Source organism: Dreissena polymorpha, chromosome 4, assembly GCF_020536995.1.
Source record: "Dreissena polymorpha isolate Duluth1 chromosome 4, UMN_Dpol_1.0, whole genome shotgun sequence".
NCBI classification, from domain to species: Eukaryota; Metazoa; Mollusca; class Bivalvia; order Myida; family Dreissenidae; genus Dreissena; species Dreissena polymorpha.
In genome coordinates this window covers 115,223,016-115,243,791 of record NC_068358.1, presented here as the reverse complement: position 1 = coordinate 115,243,791, position 20,776 = coordinate 115,223,016, and the positions used below count along the sequence as shown (strand labels likewise).

Here is a 20,776-nt window from a genome sequence, read left to right as displayed (position 1 = left end):
ATAAACATCTAACAAAGTATATAACAATAATTTATATGATTTTGTCCCCATGTGTCTATTTTTGTGGATAAAAATCCCACTTTGGTACATTTTGTTGATAACAAATTCCCAAATTTGCCATTTTATCAAATAAAAAAATCCCAATTGTACCAGACTCCTTTTCCAAAAAAGGTTATACAAAAACTGGCACATTTCGAAGAATTATCTCTGAACCGTTTACGCACGCCTGCGTTTACGCAGGCCTGTGGGATTGAGTTTAAGCCCTGAATCTCAATCACTATGTGGACAGCACATCTATCATCCCTCTCAACCCTCTACTACTTAATGCATGGAAAAGTTACAGTCCTTAGTTTTGAGACAGACAGACACAATGACTTCCAGGACAAAGTGTTTCCTCTTAAGCCCCCCACCCTCAACCTACTGGAAGTGTGACAGTGTGTATAACAAAAATAAATTATTCCTTGAATTGCTGGGTAGCCTGGGTAGGAGTTGTAGATGCAAGGCCTGTAGTCAACAAATAATTTTTAGACTGGTATAACTATAATGAATATTCTTAAAACTTTGATGTTTCAGAAATACTTAGAAGTGAAGTCTACCGTGGCATTTAATAATATCTATAATAACAAAATTCCTTATTTAGAAGTTTGTTAATGGCATACAAATCATTTGTAGCCTATATATATATATCAGGGTTTTTTTCCACTTTTTGGGAAGATAGCCCATGGCTTTGAAATTGGGAATTTTATCAGCATTTTCATGAAATTGGGAAAATAAATTCATTAGCCTTTTTTTCAACATGAAAAGTCCACTGATTAGGGAAATACTAAATTTGATATAACTCTTTATAATCATTCAAATTAAAAGAACAAAATCATATAATACTTTGTTAGATGTAATTGAATTGAAATTGAGATAAAATACGCATTTGACTTCTTTCAAAAAAAAAAAAAAAAAAAAAAATTTTTTTTTTTTTTGGAAATAGGGAATTTTTTGCCACATTTTGGGAAAAAAGTATACTTTTTTGGATTGGGAACATAGCCGAATTTCGGCTATAAAATCAGGCCAAAAAAAACCTGTATATATATATATATATATATATATATATATATATATATATATATATATATATATATATATATATATATATATACATATATATATATATATATATATATATATATTCAATCTCTGAAGTAGTTGTCTTGGTTCTATTTTTTATTCTCAAGTCTAAGAATTGGTTGTTGAATATTTGCCCTGGATTCCTCTAATTTGTACATGTGCCGAACTCAAGTCTTTACACTTTACACCAACACGACGCGTATCCCCATGCCGCATGTTTGACCCAGGGGCGCCCCACCCAGGGTTGGTAATGGGGCCATGCATAGTTGAGATTGACCGTATTGTCATAAGAGAAGTTCAGTATCAGTTAGAAGTGAATCGGTGTAGAAATGAAGAAATTATAGCAAAAGACAATTTTGGGTGGGTGTGGTCTATGTGGGCCGGGCGCCCCAGGGTTGGTAATGGGGCCATGCATAATTGAGATCAGGGGTTTTTTTGGGTTGTGGGGGAAGGGGCCTTTAGCCCTTATGTGGGGGAAATTTTACGCGGGATTTTCCACTTTGGGGAAAAATTGTGCGCTTGGGAATTTTCGCGGCGTTCCCCTTTTTTGGGGATTTGTTTACTTACTCTCTCATTATTACAATACATTTCTACATGTTTGCACTATATTCATTGTTTTTTTCATAATTTATTACGTTTTGCAAGATTAAATTGAAATAGAATTGAGATATTATAATCATGAGACACATCTTTCTATTAAAAAAAAAAATAAAAATAATAATAATATTTTTTTAAGTGGGAATTTTTGGTTCTGAAAGGGGAAAAAACCAGCCTAGTTTGGCGGGGGAAGACGCCGATATTCGGCGTCTGTTATAAAAGGTAAAAAACCCCTGGAGATTGACCGTATTGTCATAAGAGAGGTTCAGTATCAATATGAAGTAAATCGGTGCAGAAATGAAGAAGTTAATGTAAAATAACATAAAAAATGAGTGAAAATGTCTTACCCAGCCCCGCCCCAACCCCATCACTTTTGACCCAGGGGTCAGATCAAAATTCCAAACAGTGCAGGGTCGCACATATGCTCATAGCTACAATGTGTGTAAGTTTCAAGGTTCTAGTGCTTATAGTGTAGGAGGAGATAGTGGCCAGGACGGACAGACAGACAGACAGACAGACAGATGGACGACGGAGATAACCCCAATATCCCCACGCTTTTCAAAAAGCGTGGGGATAATTATTTTGTCCTGTCTTCACAAGTTTTCTTCTGTTTAAGCAAAACTGAATGCACCTGAAACTTTATCTATTATGTTAATAAATAATACAGCTGTCATATAAATAGTTCTGAATTACATTTACATCGATCTTGAGCTACCCAAAGTAAGAAAGTCTGTTTTACAAAATAATATACATTCAGCATTTTTCTCCTTTTTTTATAAAGTTCGTACCATGACCAATCTGACTTTTTTACCATGTCTCCCAATTTAAAGCAAACAGTTTTAAAAGTTTTAAAGGCTTAATTTCCAACACTCAGTTACTGATGAGCAGCAAAAAGCATAAAACCTGAACAGCAGTGCTACAGCTAGGATTTAAAAAGGGCAGGGGGGCTTTTTGTCAAAAGGGCACTTTCGCAGTGTTCTCCATAAATAAACAGAGTAGCCAGCGTTATCATTTGAGTAGCCGGCGATTTAGCGCGAGGCTTGTTGCGTGTTCGAGCCTCGAAGCGGCGAGTGGGGTAGAATCGGGAGGGGTATCCCCTCAAGTCATGCAGGTTTGGGGGACCTCCTCCTAGAAAATGTTCTAATTGATAGAGTGAAATGGTGCAATCTTGCGCATTCAAGAAAGCTTTTAAGATTGAAATAATACAGCATTTTCATAGAATATACAATATTAATTTGAAATCTCTCAAACTTAAAAATAGAACAAAAACATGTTAATTGCAACTGTTTTAAACTTTAATAATCTGAATCAGAGTCTAGCTTTAAGTCTAACTCAAGGACTTGGATTGCAAGCTGATATTCGGCCTCTCCAGATTGCAGGGTTGTCTGCAATTGGGCATTTTGAAGCAGTTGCAGGTCCTCCTTTTCCAGGGATATTCCCTGTGGTGACATCCGTTTTAACATACGGAATTGACACATCATTAACTTTAAAACAAAGACCTGTTAAATTACTAATGGCTTATGCAGAGTATTAAACAAACCATTTGATATATACAACACGACACGTCAAACAAACGTATCTGATCCAATAATACCGGGGTATTTAGAAATTCGATGAATTTTGTACCGGTAAAAAGAACACAAGTCCACAGATCCTTGCAGCCCATGTTGCAGCTGTCAATAAATGCAGAAGGGCATCGTTTACACAATCTACCGGTTATATGCAAGGTGCTGAGTTATATTTTGGGGTTGATAACACAATCAATGGCATTTAAAATGTGTAAATAAAATGAGAATGTGTTATCAAATAAAATAATTATTACCTAAATCCAGGGATGTCGATTGTACCCCAATTTAAATTCCGGAAAATTAGGCCAAAATGTTTGGGGAAGAACGGAGATAAAGGACAGTGCCCCCCCCCCCTCACTAATTGTACTATAATATACTCTTTCTAGCTGCTATTTCTGGTGAATAGTATGCGTAATATTATAAATCAAACCGTCCGTATCACCGCATGTGTAATCCTCTTTCTAAGTTTGTTTATTGAGGAAGTCATACATAAATTAAATTGGGGACATATGCTGTATCTGAAAACGACAATCCGAAAAATGTACGAGTTTTGCACATGAAATAAAATGTGCTTATCGATTAAATTTCGGAAAATGAAACCATTTACCTAGAAAATACGTAATCAATATATAATTTGGTTAATACATTGCTTTACAATATGCTATTGAAGTGCTTAAATTTGCTTATCCATCACTAAGAATATTTCATAATGGCGGACATATGCAACGTTTTGTTGACGTACGGAAAGTAGTTAAATAAGCTAGCCATAAACTTTCCGAAGTTAGCTAAAAATACCCCTGTGTTCGGCAATCTTCGTCATAAACGAGCGGTTAAAAAAGCGGGTGAAAACTGTCACGTAAAGATACGAAATATGGATCGTTTGTTTATTCGTGCTTGTCACTGCGCGAATATAATGCGCATTAGAATACTTTCGTCCAGCTAGTTTGTTGACACACGAAAGCAAAAGTATCGCGTCAAACATGGTATAAACACGAACGATGGCCTTTTTTTCGCCGCTTTTAATTGGTATTTTTTTGGAAAAGTAGCCGGCGGAAAGATTGTTAGTAACCGGCGAAATCGCCGGCCGCTGTTGCTTCCGGAGAACACTGACTTTCGATGTGCAGTATTTTGTGAAAAGGGCACTTTCGACGCTCAGTATTTTGTGAAAAGGGCCAGTTCGAGCGCAGGGGTGTTTCTGGAATGCTTTCTATTACATGTTAATTTATATGTTATAAATAATTGTATTATTCCCATTATTATTAAACCATTCAAATATAATGTCTACAATGAGGATTAAACTAATTACAATGTAATTAGAGATTTATGAATTATCATATGTAAAAAAAAATAAAAAAAAAATTGTTTTTAGGGGGGGAGGGGGGGGGGGCAGGGCGGAGGTTCGGGGGGACAGGGTGGAGGTTCGGGAGGGCAGGACGCGGCGCCCTTAGATTTAGGCCTAGCTGGAGCACTGGAACAGACTGCGAGTTACTTGCATGCTATTCTGGTTTTATGCTGGTTGCAAAAGCCATTTTCACTTTGCTTCTTATGAGGAAAGGGCTAACTTTTATGATCAGCGGTCCAATAAAGTTTAATGTAAAATGTTATTATTGTCATCTAAGTAAAAACAACCTCTGGATACAATGTTTCTTTGTGAGATCTTTATCAGTTTACAATAATTTTTAATTGCACTGATGCACATGAAAATGCCAAAGATAGTTTCAAGCAAAGGCTTACGTGTTTAATATAGCATAAAAATATAATATTTATTTCAGTAACGTAATAAGCTTGTTCTTGAAAATTATTTGAAGCCCTTCTTAAAAAACCAGCTCAGAACTGCTAGGAGAGCAGTGCTTTCCGGGTTTAATCACTTGTGCAATACTGATACTCCTCACACCTTTCAATTAGCTGAAGAAGCCCATATAAGGCTAGAACCATACAGGAAAATGTCTATTACCGGTCAACTACAGAGAGGGCAAATCAATACCTCCAGAGCAATACAGATATATAAGCAAACATGGTGAGAAGTCTAACCCTGATGCAGAAATCAACATACAATCAGCTGATCATTAACTTCAGACCCAATCATTCCACATTGTTTAACATTGGCTTAAGCCCTAGATACATGAAGTTCAAGGCTTATGAAAGGCTTTATCAAAGTGGAGAATAATCCTTGTACATGTATGTTTACACTTGAAATGACTTTAAATCTCCCCAGTCACATAAAACTGTCATAAAACAATAGCTATAACAGCTTTGCATATTCTCTGTTGCTGGTTGTAATATGTTGTGAATAAATTAACATACATGTATTATAATATCAAAGTAGATAGTATAACCAAAACAATGTTTAAACTCAATTAAAAAGAGGGCCATAATGGTCCTAAAAGGCTGACATTATTTAAAGGTACATGTACACCAATATTTTGACTTTCCCTAATATCCTTCTTTTTAACCCTATTTGATAAACATTCAAAACTTAAAGTGGGTGACCTAGTTTTTGAATGAACTTGACCCATATTTGACCTTGGTCTAGATATTGTCAAAAAATGTTCATAAAAAATGATGCCTATTGAATGACAAAAAGGATTTTCTAAGAATTTACCTTGTTACATGGATTTTTGCATGTGGTATAGACTACACTGCCTTGGTTTTTCGGCGTAAGCTGCATAAGCCAGCTTTTCACCCTGACTTGACCTTTGTAAGTGTCCAATAAAATTCAAATAAAATTTCCCGCGGCTAGGTACGAATGAATACACTTCATTTATTCCATTGGCTGATTTGAGTATACCACCAGAACATTGGAAACATATCCGCGTCTTTGTAACACTGTTTTACTGTATGAAACAATTTTATCTCTAATGAAAAGGCTTAATAGATAGAACAGTTTTACACTCAATTCTCGACATCAATACAGTTTGTGCGTACACCTTTTATTTTCAGAGTATTACCAGCGCAAAAGCGTTTATACTTAAAAGGCTATGTTCTCATATTTAGTACTTACTTCCATATTCCTGTCAACATGTTAACATGTAAAAGTATAAAGAGCAGTGGAAGCGAGGCCTCACTTTAAAGAATTGCATTTCAACCCGCGAGGTTTCGGGTCAAGTCGCGGACATTCAGAGTTTATATACAGGTCATCACCGGAGTTCGCGGTCAGTAAAATAATCGTTATATAATAAAGACGCTATCCGTGAACTAGGTGACCTGGAATTTTCTTTAGACCAGAAATATGTTAAAAGAAGATATTCAGCAATATAATTATGGTATGTCAATAATAGATTCTTAATGTGTTTTCAACAATACAATGATAAATATTATTTTAAATAAATTTAACAATAATTATTCCACCATATTGCCTAATGTACTAAAGTGATATTATGAGCATGTAACAGTTTATAGGTGTCTATCGCAACCGTTGATTATTTTTGATGTTTCTACTTCATATACACTTATAGTAATTAATGCAGCATCAACATACTAAAACAATATACCAGAAAGAGAAAAATAATGCATTTGAATATTAACCGTACTTTCGTTTGACAACTGATCATGCGTTTACGAGTTGAACCTAAATGTAGTTTTAGTGCAGATTTGTTCATACGACACAAAGACACAATATTGTTTTACGGATCATTTCGGCTTACAGGACTGGGTGGGTCACGTAAGAATATCGAATATAAAATATATTTTTATAAACAACTGGTAGCAAGGTGAGTTGCAGATAATTGATCAGTAACCACATTTTAACTAACTATTTTGACCTGTTAATTCTTTTCAGCTCAATTCAACAGTGCAAAATGCCCATAATGTCACTTTAAGCATGAGCACGGTGATTCTCGATACTGTTAATAATCGAATCAAATAGCAATGCCCGACAGACCACTAAAACAGGTTTGTTCTCGTGTGGCCGGTTGACTCATATGTTTAAATTTCACTTCCATTCTTCTTTTGGTTTTCTGTTTTGTATCTATAGGTTTATGACCAGCAATATTTTATAATGTAAAATAAGCCGCGAAAACTCCCCGTAACATCCCGTACTGCGTGTGATGCAGCTAAGAACTGCACAGAAAAAGACATTCGCTATCCTTGATCTCATTCATTAAACTATTTACGCCGTATATCTTTTTTAAAGATATTTCTTGTTATAACTGCTTAGAAACCTGTTTGTAATTGGGAACAGACAGAGTGAAGATAGGGCACATGTTTGAGATGGATTACGGACAAGTGTGAGAGGCTGCTATTAGCTGGATGCTGCCAAGAACATCGTTCTCATGTCTTTATGTGTTCTTAATACACAAATAAGGCATGTTAAACCCGAACAGTGAACATAAAATGATTTCACAGATCTATGCTTGCAACAGACAAAACAAAAGAAATGTATCTAACAAATCTTTATGTTGACACAACTTACAGAGGACCTTTAATGTCTGGCCTGAACAAAATACATTTATTGAAACACAACAGTTCACTGGAATAATCATAACAACTGAACTACTACTACCCAGTATACAGATATACATTAGCATTAAATATCATTATGTAGATTTTACTGATGAAGATAATAGATACAAGTTGTCATATAGAATAATCTGTAAGCGATTCAATGTGATCTCTTATAACTCTTATGCCCAATCTCTGCTGAAACATCAAGGCATTTCTTGTTTACTTCATTTCTCAACAAAATGTTTGCAGAGTATATCCAGGACTGTCACATGGTGCCTCCTACTTTAGTCTAAGGCAGAAAGGTCACTGCATTTCAACATTCCCTGCTGCCTGCCAACACTGATAGATAGCCTACTGACAATATCTGCCTGTTAATTTTCCTGCCAATATCCCATTCAACCAGAAGAAAATTGCCCAATGTCATTCCCAAGAATTGCCAGATAAATATATCACCATCTGAGCTGAGAAAAAATTGACTTCACAACTAACGCTTCTCTGTTCATATATGAATGTTAGAACTACATAAATTCTTCAGCTAAATTTGTCAATAAAATGTAAAATAGTTACCTCTAATAATAAATCCTAAACTAAATTTGGGGCTTTTTTAGTTGACTCATACAATTAAACAGTCATGAATGGTAGTTAGTACTTCAAAAACATTTTAAGTTGGCTTGGGTGTTCAGAGTCAAAGGAAATACATTCTAAAATACTGGTTATGCCTAATATTAATCAAACAACTTGGTTTGAATACTGCCATTTAAAGAAGGGGTGAATATAACACTTCCATGTTTTTATGGTCAATAATATAAAGCATAGACAGTGTGTACTGCAACTTGCAATTGAAAGCAGGCCCGTTGTTCAGATTGAGCATTCAAGGCGTGATTATACTGAGCATTTAAATATGCTAATATTGATTTAACTGGTTTACAAAACTCCACCCACAAGGCTACATGATCATTGATTGAGAGTTAGAACTAATTAATTGTTTTTCAGAAGTTTTAGTTAAGTTACAATCACTTTGACGATGATCATTTGTAAAACCAACTCAAGTGTTCTGTCACTCTGCTGTAATCATAATAACTGCTAAAGTGGTCCAATCAAGCATACTTGGCAGTATCTAAACTACAATACAAGTGCAACAAAAATTGTTTACGCCCTGGGTATGTTCAAGAGTACAGAACTCAAGTACCACCTGCATGGGTACCTGTACATGAGTAAAACTACTAAATTATGTCTACCATTCAGACCAATGTGCACCATTAAGTTGTCAGTCATGCAGCCTTGCACTTTCACTCTCGTGCCTTGCGTCAACATGTCAGAAACATTTGACTAGTTAACCCTCTTATACATCATTATTTAATGTCACACAGTAGACAACTCGTATTCCAAATTACAGGTACATGTAATTGTGATTTGTCCACTTCAGCTTACTTTCCCTGTACTGCAAATTGACCCCATGTATTGGTATCTATAATTAATGCAGATCAACAAAAATATCTTCATAATTTTTCAAAACTGTTTTCTAAATGTTTGCATCAGCAACGAAAGTGCGCACTCAAAGTTCACTATGCATTTACAAGCATCATGGTATATAAGTCAGCAAGAGTTCTAAACTTTCTAAAAACTACTACATAACTATTGGACAGTGTATGCACATATGATTGATGGATTAAATTATTTTGTTAATAATTATATACAGTCAGGTACAGTGATTCTTGCAAAAGCAAACATTTTGAATAATTAATCATATAACTCTATCTTACCTGCTTGCCCTAATTGCCTATAAAATCTGTATTCTAAATGGAGTTGTGGGGCTCTAGACTTCATTGGTTCCTGAAAATGAAACGATATGTATCTGATGATAAAATAAACAATTCTGATTCTTTAAAGTTACAATACAAGTACGTCATGAATCAAAAAGAGTTTTGTCACAAAAAAAGCAGTCCCTTTCCAGTTAATATTGTTGGAGTAAGAACAGGATCTACATATATAACATACATGTAATTTTAATTATCCTAGCTTCTGTCCTTCTTAATAATGGCAGGATTCAGACTTTTGTTATCTATTATTTCTGTCACCATGGTAACTACAATTTTGATCTAAGAAAAAAAGAAACAACATGCATTTTAACCATATGGTACTTGATCTACAGACTGTGTTTAATCAGACTACATCTAGTTTTACTTTTGAGAATTCGCAGGATCCAGGTTTGACTTTTCACTTATTTCAGTAACAATAAGAAACCACAGTGATTATTTTCCCACTTAGGAAAAGTACTGTTACTGCCAAAATTGGGAAAAATAATTTTAAAAACACTGAAAAAAGGGAAAATTTGCATTATAAAATCTTCAGATTGGGAATCAGGAGTCTTTTCAATTGCTTTGAACTTCATTGAACAAGCACATCTTAATATTCCTTGACATGCCATGTTCAGTTTCAGAGCTCATTTAATTTGTTCACTTTTCCTTGAAAAGGTAAGTTTATTTTATGGGCACTTTATAAAGAAAACAAGAAATGTGTTTGTCTGAAACACTATGTCCCCTTCTGCGCCGCTTAAAATTTTTTTTTTACCTTTGACCATGAAGGATGACCTTGACCTTTCACCACTCAAAATGTGCAGCTCCATGAGATACACATGCATGCTAAATATGAAGTTGCTATCTTCAATATTGCAAAAGTTATGGCAAAATGTTAAAGATTTTCATTTTTTTCTCAAATTCAAGGGGAGATAATTCTGGATAACTCTGATATTGCTCATTTTTAATAGGGTTTGACTCATCATTCAGATAAAGACACTGTGCAAGTTGGGAAATGATTGGATGAAAACTGTGAACTTCATTGCGCAAACAAGCTTATTTCACAATTTTCTCAAATTCAAAGGGAGATAATTCTGGACATTTTTACTCTGATGTAACCCATTTTGAATAGGGTTTGAGTCCTTATTAATATGACACTAAACAAGTTTGAAAAAAATCATATGAAAACTGTGGACTTTAACGCGTAAACAAGAACAAGATGCGTTTGTGAAACACAATGTCCCCGTATATGACGTTTGACTTTGAAGGATGACCTTGACCGTGTGAAGGATGACCTTGACCTTTCACCACTCAAAATGTGCAGCTCCATGAGATGCACATGCATGCCAAATATCAAGTTGCTATCTTCAATATTGCAAAAAATTTATAAAATAAGCGATTTGGGCCACATATATTTGACCTCTGACCTTGAAGGATGACCTTGACCTTTCACCACTCAAAATGTGCAGCTCCATGAGATACACATGCATGCCAAATATCAAGTTGCTATCTTCAATATTGCAAAAGAATATATATATTTCATAAAATGAGCGACTTTGGCCATATATATTTGACCTCTGACCTTGAAGGATGACCTTGACCTTTCACCACTCAAAATGTGCAGCTTCATGAGATACACATGCATGCCAAATATGAAGTTGCTATCTTCAATATAGCAAAAGTTATTGCAAAATGTTAAAGTTGGCGCAGACAGACCAACAAACAGACCAACAGACAGGGCAAAAACAATATGTCCCCCACTACTATAGTGGGGGACATAAAAACATGCTGAACCACGTTTTTTGTCTACAAAGAAATTAACATACAGTAAAAAGTTGTGTATAAGGCGCACTTTTTTACCCCAAAATTTCATTTTAAAAACTTGATGCGCGTTATGCACAACTACAGCCATGCCAAGACATTTTTTCCCTGTCAGTTACCCAGTTGCGGTAATTGGCATCATTCTGTTCCCCCTGTTTTAACTGTAACTATGTTAATAATAGTGTTATATTTACGATCTGAATAAGATGGACAAACATTATGAAGTTAACATAAATATTTTCCATCTTTTTCAGGTAGCACAGAGCATTGAAATCAAATAAATTTGAAGGAGAGAATGAAAAACAAGGATGCCGTTTTTATTTAAATGTTATTGTTTTCCCACAATATTATACCCTATTGTACTAGGGTTACACAATTTATTTGGGGGCACTTGTCGATTTACAATAGTATGTCGGCAAGGTCTTTCCCGATATATCTATGATTATTTTTCTTGCTTTTTAAATGTGTTAATAAAATTAATGTTGTGTTTGTTAACACGTTTTCATACGTCTTGTCAAGATTGAGGATGTGGATGCGTCACCTGTCAAGTTTTGTGTAGCTGAGCTATTATCAAAACATGCGAACTGGCAAACGGCTTCACACCATCATTGTTTGTTTATCGCCGGTAATATCGTAATGGTGTTGAGAAGTTTGAGTCGTTAAAGTCTCCTGTCAATTATAGACACTCGAAAAGAGGCATGATATCGGAAATGTAAATAAAACGCGCGGTTGTGAATTAGTCATGAATGAATAACCACGTGACAATACCAATCGATAATGTCAGTTTCCTAGTTATAACTACCGGTAATCCATCTGTTATGTGTACTCCTCCACAATAAAATCGTGGACAGTTACTTCGGAGACATATGATGAAAACCTTGATGGTATCCTCGTGGAAAGTGTGCATTTCATGCATGATTCATTTAAATCCAAACATTTATTTTACGCATAAGATGATTTAAAAAAAAACACACAAACTAGTTGAATCGTTATCATCTTTAAAATAATTAATAATTGAAGCAATAAAAGAACACGTAAGATCAGCAATGTAAATATAACGATTTTCAGTTAGCCTGCGGTACGGAATTTTCCCCCCTGATTTTTTGCTTCAAAAACTTGTTTTCCGATTTTTTAGCTTAAAAAATTAGATGCGTGTTATACATAAATGCGCATTATACACAACGTTTTAGGGTAACATGCAAGGTACAGTACAACAGTTTATTTCAAGATCAGATTACCTTTTTGTCACTAGTCAAAATTACAAATTAGTTAATGAAATTGTAACTTTGAAAACATTGCAAAATATTAGTATGCTATAATTGTACAATAAATTGAATAATGTAAAGAAAATAGTTGTATATATGCTATTGCTATTCCGACATATTTTTGAAAAAAAAAAATTCTGAGTTCTATAACATAATAATATAATTAAACAACAAACCAAATAAGCATCTTACCAATTTGACAGCAACATGTTCATTGTTGTACAAATTCTTCCCTGCAAAATACAATAACAATAAATTGAATAAACATAATTATATTTCTGTAGCATTTTTTCATTGGCCCTGATTAAAATATTGAACAAGAGCACCGCGATCGGAGACAGATGCCTCCCCTCCAACAGGGCCTTGACATAAGATTTTATGCAACAAAACTAACCAAAAGAGTTAATATTATCATATTATTGTGACTTAGCTAGTACGCAAATAAGTTTTTAGTTGACACAGAAGAATGCACTTCTGTAACATCGTCGTTCTAGTAAATGGGTTGAAAATAGTATTATAACTAGTGACAGGGCCCTCACACTACTTTGGGGGAAGGGGTCCGCAGCCCTTAGGAGGGGGAATTTTCGCGGCGTTTCCCTTTTTGGGGGATTTTTTTACTTACTCTTTCATTATTTCATTTGTACATGTTTGCACTTTATCCATTGCATTTTTCATAATTTAGTATGTTTGAAAAGATTAAATTGAAATAGAATTGAGATATAATAATCATGAGACACATCTTTCTATTAAAAAAAAAAAAAAAAAAAAAAATTTTTTTTTTTTAGGGGGAATTTTTCCCCCCAAAAGGGGAAAAAAGTATACTTTTCAGGTGGGGGACTGCCACCGAAATTCGGCGGCAGATTTGATAGATTGAGGGCCCTGAGTGATGTTGAGATGAACAAATTAAATCGATTTATCATTGTGAGAAAGCCAGCGCTAATTGATTCGGGAGTCGTCAGGTCGTTGCTGAGATACCCATGGAAAGTGTGTGAGGTGAATGTAACTGCGAAAAATCAGGCAGATCATTCAAGAGTTATCAATCAGACATGATTTTCATATTCAATGTAACTGTGACTTTAATCATTGACCTAAATTTTAATAGGGATTATCTACTGTTCAAGGTCACTAATCTTAAAAGTAAGAGGCCCCATCACTCAATCATTTTATGACATAGTGAACGCAAAACAACTTAATACTTAATGTCACAGTGGCATTGACCTTTGACCCCAATTTCAATAAGGGTCATCTACTGGCAAAAACAGGCAAAGGCCTATGCACATGGGAAGCATCAAGCCAATTGGTCAATCATTTCACAAGTTTTTGATCAGAAACAAACTGGTCTATCGACAATCTCAACTGACTGTTCATGTCCGTGCCATCTGCTTGACAATCAGAAATAAGGAACATTCCGGACCAAATTGGTACCAAGCCGCAGCACAAATTTCCGGAAAGACGATGTAGCTTTAACAAATACATTAATTTTGTTCTCAATTAATTGCCTATTTACACACATCCCACCCACCCCAGCAAAAATATCTTCCATCAGAAATACATTGATCTCAAAATCGACCCTGGTTAGCTGAAATCCTGATTTGCGGAATAATCCGGATAATTGACACCCCTGTGGACAGGAAGATGTAATTTCCATAGAATGATAGATCAGGGATTTCAATAGATTTTAAAAACTAGGAGTCAATGACCCCTGGCCCTGGACTGAAATTTTGAGGAGTCATATTGAAAAAAGGTGGGGTCAATTTTGAAGCGCGTTAATTTTTTTTTGTCTGTATTATTCAATTTTTTAGATAAAAATATGCTCTAAGAGTAACACAATATCTTAAAAAGTTATACTGCTTTATTAAATAACAATACCATGATACAAAGCACAACATATTTTAATGAATTGGTACATTAAAATCTACTTCCTTCCCTTGTCAAAAAAATAACCCACTTTCATACCAAAACACACTTAAACCAACATAAAACTGTGTTTTTTCTGAGTTTTTCTCAGCGGAAGTTGGTTTTTGCTATTAAAAGCGAGTTTTATGTGCGCTAAACTGTGCTTAACTAAGTTTAAAGTTGGTTATTTTAAGAATTTGTGTGTTTAAGCGAGTTTTTTCTGTAAGGAGTCAGTTTTTTGTGTGTCAAAAGTGAGCCTTTTTATTTATGAGTTGGTTTATGTGTGTTTAAGTGTGTCTTTTTGTTTTATAAGCGAGTCTTTTACAACAGAAGTTGATCCTTTTAAACAGAAGTGGGTTTAAGCGAGTTTAAATTGGTCTTTTTGTAAATAATTTGAGAGCTGAAACCAGGCTAAAAGACTCACTTTAACACACTTTTCAATAAGTTGGTATTTTGTTTATAAATAATACTCATCAATGAAACAATAATTCTTCAACTAGGTCTTTGTTTCATGTTTATAGCCATATATAATACAAGTCAATTGTAAAGGGGCTTTTTTACAGCTTGTTTGCCATTGTCCCTATTGTAAATGTGTGTGCTCCCCATAATTTTTTAGTGAATATTGGATGAAAATGGCTCTTTCAGAACATCACAGGTTCACAGATGGACAACAAGTATCACTGCCAAAAACTATAAAAATGATAAAACTTAGTTTAATACCTGAAAATGAAAGAGTTTGTGTTTCACTTTGATTTTTTTTCTTTATATTTGTTTTTATTATAAACAATATCTTATGATTGTTTTATGTCTTAAAATTATTTTATTTTTTTTAATTTTAAAACAATCTTATATGATTGTTTATATTTGTTTAAAACAGTATTTACTTGTTAAATCTGCATATTTAAATAATTATGGTATTGGAAACATTATTTTGGATATAATCTATTAATTTGTGTACATAAGTTATGCAAGATTTTGATATTTTTATATGATACCATTATATCCATTTTCTTAATTTGCAATAAAATAATAAGATGCCAAACATGACCTGTGTTACATAAACAGTCAACAAAATAACAAGACAATACCTAAAAACACCCCTTTTCACACCACTAACAATAAACAGATAACAATCTGTCAGGCATTCAGAGCTAAACAGGGTACTGATTATCAGGGGCAGATAAGGCTACTGATAGGGTTTGCCCAGACATAAGGCTGGAATGAGGTATAAGACTTTTGATTGGTTCAATTTTTTGCACAGGAAATTATTTGAAAACAACAACTTTTGAAAAACAAGCTGGTTTCAGCAATTAAATTGAGCTAAATTAAATTAACATTAAGACTTATAAAATGTATTGAAATACTGTCAGCATGAAGTATTGTGTGATGAAAACAATGTGTATTTTACTACAATTTGGAAATCAACAATAAGTTTGTTGGAAATCAAGTTCAACTGTGTTTTTTGTGAATATTGAAGAACAGTTTTAACAGGTTTGTATTGTCATTTCTTCATCCTTTTTGTTATTTAGTTTACTGAATTAATTATGATCATTATTATATTTATGTATTGTCACTGGGAAATGTAAATTGATAAGTTAATGTATTGCAACTTAAAGGAAAAACAACACAATTTGAAGCAAAAATAGATGAACATACACATGACAAAGTGTAAATGTTGTGTACAGTGAATTATTGTGGTTGTGTTTTATGATTATTGTCATCTTTATTGTTATTTATAGATATTTCTGGTTATTACTGAACAGGTTTCTTTCCCTCATATTTTAATTTTGAAGGTTAAACTCTTGCCCCAAGAGCAAAATGGGTTATCATACTACCTGATGTATGGACTTTTACACCAGGCTTTTACCCTGCACAAGCTGGCCAACTTGAGGGGAACTGAAGTGGGCAAACCTCGCCCTGTCCTTGAACAAGAAAGCTGGATTTGTTGAGAGGTAAAACTATACAGGTTATTGCATTTTAAAAGCGTCACAATTCTGACCAATGTGACAAATATTTTTAGAGTTTGAAATGTGATGAAAGTAAATTACAAGCTTTGGAAAATTACCAATTGTAAATATTTTGTCAAAACTCCTTTTCTTTTTTTGGTTCCAGAGTATCATTTAAGCTGAAATCCAGCATTAAACAAGGGAGGTGATGGCCATCGCACAGGCCATGTGCCGACTATTCACTTTCCACCAGCTTGTAACTTGCTCCATGAAGGGAGCAACAACTACAACTGGGTCACCAAGACCAAGCCTCCCCGCTGCTGAGAGAAATGCAATCATTGGTACTTTTTCTTCATCATAAAAATTTGAAGTACCAGTTATCCATATAGAAATTCAATACACATTCTACAAATATTTTTCAGATCACTTACTGTTTACAGTCGCATAAATGATCATTTTATTACATCATTTGTGAAAAGGGAGAGTTTTTATAATCCAAGTGACAGTTAACAATAGGTTTTTTTTATTCATGAAGACAGGGATTGAAAAACTTTGTCCGTGTCTCTAGTCACTGTCTCCAGGACAATCAGTAATAAACTCATTTGTGTTGACTTACTTAATATGCAAATATTTAACCTCTTTTTCTGGCTAGAGTATTTTCTATTTAAGAACAGATTTTGTTGTTTTTTTGCATGTTATGAATAGTCTATTATATTTTTTCAGATGTCATAGCCAAAACCTTTGACAAGCCCCTGGTTGATGTTGAAGAAAAGATGAGAGGTTGTTTAAGGCATCTGCGGCTGATGCACAAGTAGACTGAAGTCTTTGTAAATAAAATGTGCTGTTAAAATGATTATTTAACCATTGTTTTTACTTTGTTATATTGATTTGCGCCTGTTTCAACATTAACTTATTTTTATGCTCCCGGTAGGGTCTCATATAGCAGTTGAACTGTCCGTCTGTCTGTCTATCCGTCCGAAAACTTCAGCATTGGTCATAACTTTTGCAATATTGAAGAAAGCAACTTGATATTTAGCATGCATGTGTATCTCATTGAGCTGCACATTTTGAGTGGTGCAAGGTCAAGGTCATCCTTCAAGGTCAGAGGTCAAAATCCAATGGAAGACATAAGCAAAGAGAGATTATTTCTAAACCTGCCAAATGATAAATAGAAATTTTATTTCAAAGCGGCGCAGTAGGGGGGGCATTGTGTTTCTGACAAACACATCTCTTGTTTGTATTTATTCCATACAATCTTACTTTTTTCAGTTCTTTCTTTGTGTTCAATGTTATGTTATAACACTATTATATTTTATTATAACAATGCCATGTCTGTCAAAATAGTTTTATCATGCTGTGTATATGGATATATATGTAAAGTTTTATGTTTTATCGTTTAAAAAAGTAATTAGAATTTATTCATGATATTTTTGTTCTTATCATAAAAAAGTTTTTCAGTTTTCAAGTGGGTGAAAAGTGGGTTTTTACTGAGCATTTAACAGGTTTTAAAGCTAGTTTTAACTGCGTTTAATCTGTGAAAAGCATACATTTAGCTCACTTAATGCTCAAATAAAAACCCACTTTTAACTCGCTTAAGAACAGGAAAAACCGACTTGATGTGTAGAAGCGGGTGTAAAAGCCAACATAAAGAAGGAAAACACACTAACTTTTAACCAACTTAAGTTGGTAAAACTCGGTTTTAAAGCGTGTTTTAACTGCGTTAAATCTGAGTTAAGCACACATTTAGCTCACTTAACACTCAAACAAAAACCCACTTTTTAACTCGCTTAAGAACAGGAAAAACCGACTTGATGTGTAGAAGCGGGTTTAAAAGCCAACATAGAGAAGGAAAACACACTCACTTTTAACCCACTTAAGTTGGTTTAAGTTAGTTTTAGTTGGTTTAAGTTGGTATAAGAAGGTATAAGCGTGTTGGTTTATGTGAGTGAAATCCAGGTTTTACCTACAAAAAACCAAGTCGGTAAGCAAAAAGTGTGTTTAAAAGACACGCTTTAACCCGGTGCCAATACCGCAGGGTTTAACACGGTTTTAACACGGATTAAAACCGGGTTTTGCCCACTTTTTTGACAAGGGTTATAACACTTTTAAGTCTTTTAGCACATTTAAGATCTGTGCCGGTAGCACCTTTTCATCACATATTTATCGTCATTATATAATTATCATTGCTATGATAGCTTTTCTAACAAAACACAATCTAAATGCATGGAACTTCAAGTATACCTATTACTGATTATCCGAATACTATGCATGTCCGAAATATGGACACTTAAGAATGCCTTACCTGTAGTAGTTTTACTTTAATAATCCAAATTGTTCTCTTTGTTATCTTGTTTAACAAACCAAGGATTTCAATAGATTTTAAAAACCAGGAGTCAATGACCCCTGGAATGAAATTTTGAGGAGTCAAATTGAAAAATGCTGGGGTCAATTTTGAAGCGCGTTAATCGTGTTTTTTTCTGTATTATTCAATTTTTTAGATAAAAATATGCTCTAAGAGTAACACAATATCTTAAAAAGTTATACTGCTTTATTAAATAACAATACCATGATACATAGCACAACATATTTTAATGAATTGGTACTTTAAAATCTACTTCCTTATAACACTTTTAAGTCTTTTAACCCTTTGCATGCTGGGTAATTTGTCTTCTGCTAAAATGTCGTCTGCTGAATTTCTAAAATAAGCATTTTCTTCATTTTTTTTTCAAAGAATACTATCAGAATAGCAAACAGTTTGGATCCAGATGAGACGCCACGTTCTGTGGCGTCTCATCTGGATCCAAACTGTTTGCAAAGGCCTTTAAAATTCGGCTCCAGCGCTTTAAGGGTTAACACATTTAAGATCAGTGCCGGTAGCACCTTTTCATCACATATTTATCGTCATTATATTATCATCATTGCTATGATAGCTTTTCTAACAAAACACAATCTAAATGCATGGAACATCTAGTATACCTATTACTGTTTATCCGAATACTATGCATGTCCGAAATATGGACACTTAAGAATGCCTCACCTGTAGTAGTTTTACTTTAATAATCCAAATTTTTCTTTTTGTTATCTGGTTTAACAACAGAGCTCCAGATAAGGGTAGTATTTTCGTAATTACGAATTATTTTCAAGTCCGTTACGTATTTATTTTAAAATCTTGTCGTACCATTAAGAATTACAAAATCAAGTTACGAATATTATTTTTACATCGGTTCGTATCGATTTTTATTGAGTTCTTTTCGCGTATTAAAGATCTTTGCGGTGCGCATATAGAATGGTTATCGGGTGTATTTAACAAAGCGCATTTTTCCCAATCAAAGCGGCGTATACAGTCTATCTGTCAAAAAACAATGGCGGCGCCCAGAGAGCGTCCTAAAAAACTGCAAAGCATCCAAAAACACGCTTTAACATATTGTACGCAAAGTGAGCCGAAGTTAAATGTTTAGAAAGACATTATTGAAAAGATCTTATACGATGTTGTATGTTCAGTTGCCGACACAGTCGGAAAAGCTAAACAAAAACGCGACACGACGGGTCCAAACTTAAACATTAAAAAAAACATTGAACGAGTGGAAGGGACAAGTCCCGTGGCTAATCGTTGAAAAGATTGAAGGGGAGACCCGTTTTAAATGTGAAATATGTAAAAATTCATCTAAGGCATGCAATCTAAACACAGTTTGGGCATATGAAGGTATTGGAAAAATAAAATTGTATAATACTGAAAAGACACTGTTGAACTTGTATAAATAAGTTGCTAGTATGTTTATTTTGATTTTTTTTGCATGAAAATAACCATTATTATTTATTTTTAGGTCATTTAGAAAAAATAAGAATTATTTTCCAAAACTTAGAAGTAACGTTAAGATTAAAATTTCAGAGTTAAGAATTCTTTTTGAAAATCTGGTAGTAATTTAAGAATTTCACAAAACCTTATCTGGAGCTCTGAACAAACCTTATCAAATATAACAATATAAAATGTTTTTAAATCCAGTTAATGCTTTCTCCATTATTGAATCACCATTACAGTACAGGCAATGTGTACTTTGACAAAAACGTGTGTCAGCGGTGTTCAATTTTCCCGATGGGTGACATTTCGCGGGGGGCGGACACACTACTGATCGCGGTGTTCGGCGAACACCCGAAATTGCCGCGATTGCAAGCTATCGTTAACGGGAACACCCGTGATCACCGCGATGCTGCGCAGCCACCGTAAACACCTGTCTGCGAGGGTCAATCACACGTTTTAAATGTACATGTACAAAATAAAATCATATACTTCATGTACATGTAGATATTATGTGCACATTTTTATG

General features: G+C 34.2%; 1 protein-coding gene and 1 long non-coding RNA gene across 16 annotated transcripts in view; one reads left to right on the top strand and one right to left on the bottom strand.

Moving 5' to 3' along the window:
- LOC127878214 (casein kinase I-like) overlaps positions 1-20,776 on the bottom strand; it is a 79,734-nt gene that overhangs the window by 51,659 nt on the left and 7,299 nt on the right. For all 15 annotated transcript variants that reach the window (XM_052424716.1, XM_052424714.1, XM_052424715.1 and 12 more), the window contains 2 exons: positions 12,802-12,842; positions 9,491-9,560 (listed from right to left, as the gene is read on the bottom strand). In XM_052424716.1, coding sequence (XP_052280676.1) covers positions 9,491-9,560; positions 12,802-12,842 — 111 coding nt within the window. The remainder of the gene's footprint in view (positions 1-9,490; positions 9,561-12,801; positions 12,843-20,776) is intronic.
- LOC127878227 (uncharacterized) lies at positions 16,327-18,544 on the top strand. Its single transcript, XR_008048787.1, has 3 exons — positions 16,327-16,457; positions 16,618-16,792; positions 17,175-18,544. It is a non-coding gene; the product is annotated as an uncharacterized LOC127878227 (long non-coding RNA).